Source organism: Corapipo altera, unplaced genomic scaffold (assembly GCF_003945725.1).
Source record: "Corapipo altera isolate COAL_440 unplaced genomic scaffold, ASM394572v1 58522, whole genome shotgun sequence".
NCBI classification, from domain to species: domain Eukaryota; kingdom Metazoa; phylum Chordata; class Aves; order Passeriformes; family Pipridae; genus Corapipo; species Corapipo altera.
The window spans coordinates 1,039-3,001 of NW_020888328.1; the positions used below are offsets into that span (position 1 = coordinate 1,039).

General features: G+C 52.8%; 1 protein-coding gene across 1 annotated transcript; it reads right to left on the reverse strand.

The window, feature by feature from the left end:
* Positions 1-215: 215 nt before the first annotated feature.
* LOC113941929 (olfactory receptor 14J1-like) lies at positions 216-1,166 on the reverse strand (the record flags this gene model as incomplete). The annotated part of the gene is made up of 1 exon (XM_027633064.1): positions 216-1,166. A coding segment is annotated over exon 1 (882 nt), but the record flags the coding sequence as incomplete, so codon positions are not given.
* Positions 1,167-1,963: the final 797 nt, after the last annotated feature.

Sequence of the window (1,963 nt, forward strand, 5' to 3'; positions counted from 1 at the left end):
ATGGGTAGACACTAAATTAGAAGGCAGATGCATAATAATATTTCATTGCAGAAAAAATTACTGCAAGAAGAACCAGATGACCTCCACGAAAAATGCGAAGAGGAAGGCTGGGCCATTAGCGAGTCCCATTCTGAATGCTACACACCAGAAAACAGGCACTTTATTGCTTCTGAAAAGCATCCAGTCATCATTTTCCTCAGGGCATCCTTGAGCTCCTGGTTCCTCAGGCTGTAGATGAGGGGGTTCAGTGTTGGAGGCACCACTGAGTACAGAACTGACAGGGCCAAATCCAGGGATGGAGAGGAGATGGATGGGGGCTTCAGGCAGGAAAACGTTGCAGTGCTGACAAAGAGGGAGACCACAGTCAAGTGAGGGAGGCACGTGGAAAAGGTTTTGTGCCGCCCCTGCTGAGAGGGGATTTTCAGCACAGCCCTGAAGATCTGCACATAGGAGAAAACAATGAAAATGAAACAAACAAACCCTGAACAGGCACCAACCACAATAAACCCAAGTTCCCTGAGGTATCCTGAGTGTGAGCAGGAGAGCTTGAGGATGGGGGGAACCTCACAGAAGAATAGGCCCAGGGCATTGCCCTGGCACAGGGGCAGGGAAAATGTATTGGCTGTGTGCAGCAGAGCATTGAGAAAGCCAGTGGCCCAGGCAGCTTCTGCCATGTGGGCACAAGCTCTGCTGCCCAGGAGGGTCCCGTAGTGCAGGGGTTTGCAGATGGCAACGTAGCGGTTGTAGCACATGATGGTGAGGAGGAAAAACTCTGATGAGATGAAGAACAGAAAGAAGAAGAGCTGTGCAGCACATCCCATGTAGGAGATGGTTGTGGTGTTCCGGAGGGAATTGTGCATGGCTTTGGGGACAGTGGTGCAGATGCAGCCCAGGTCTGTGAGGGAGAGGTTGAGCAGGAAGAAGCCCATGGGGGTGTGCAGGTGGTGGTCGCAGGCTACGGCGCTGAGGATGAGGCCGTTGGCCAGGAGGGCAGCCAGGGAGATGGCCAGGAAGAGGCAGAAATGCAGGAGCTGCAGCTCTCTCCTGTCTGCCAATGCCAGGAGGAGGAACTGGGCCATGGAGCTGCTGTTGGACATTTGCTCCTTCCCCAGGGTATTTTGATCTGTTGAGGAGGAAAAGTCACTGCTGAGTTAGACCAGGCTTCTGCAGCCAAACATTACCCATCTCAGCCACCCCACTCTCAGGCTCTCTCTCCTCACTCAGACCTTTCTGCAGCTCCCTCCCCTGAGCTCTGGCTTTTGCTGGCTGAGGGGACCATGGGAAGCAGGAACTCTGGGATGGGCTCCCAAGGACTCCTTGCTCTACTGCGAGAGGGAACTTGGAATGCAGGGTGGTCTCAAATTAAATGTACTCGTGATACATCAAAGAGCTTCTCAACTTTGCTCTTTGCAATTTGCCCAAATGAAGGACTGAGCTGAGGGAATTCTTTGGATTTGTTCACCCACTTGCACCTGCCACACTTTGGAGTGGTTGTGGAGGTTTGAAATCCCTGACATTCCTATTGCACTGCAGGTCAAGTCTTGTGGGTTCTGAGGGGCACAGGGATGGTCCCTTAGTGCAGAGAGAAGAGCTGCTCTGCCCATCAGTCCTGGGCTCAGCTGCCCTGTGCTGGCAGCTTGGAGCTGGAGGAGCATCACACTCAACTGTTCCCCTCCAAAGAAATTGTCCAGAGATCCAGGAATCCATGTCCAAGGAACAGAGTGACACACTCCTCACCTTTTCATCTCTCCCCTCCCAGACTGAGACACAAAATGTTCCTTGCAGTTGCCTAGAGTATTTCCATGGATTTAGCATTGAGAAGTTTTCTCCATGAGGATCCTGTGCAGTACAGAGATTCTGTGGCAGAGATACAGCAAGGTAATGCACAGCCCAGCCCCCGTGGGCCTGAGGGCACTGGCTCTGCTTAGGCTGGGAAAGGAGCCCAGGCAGGAGCTGCTCAGGG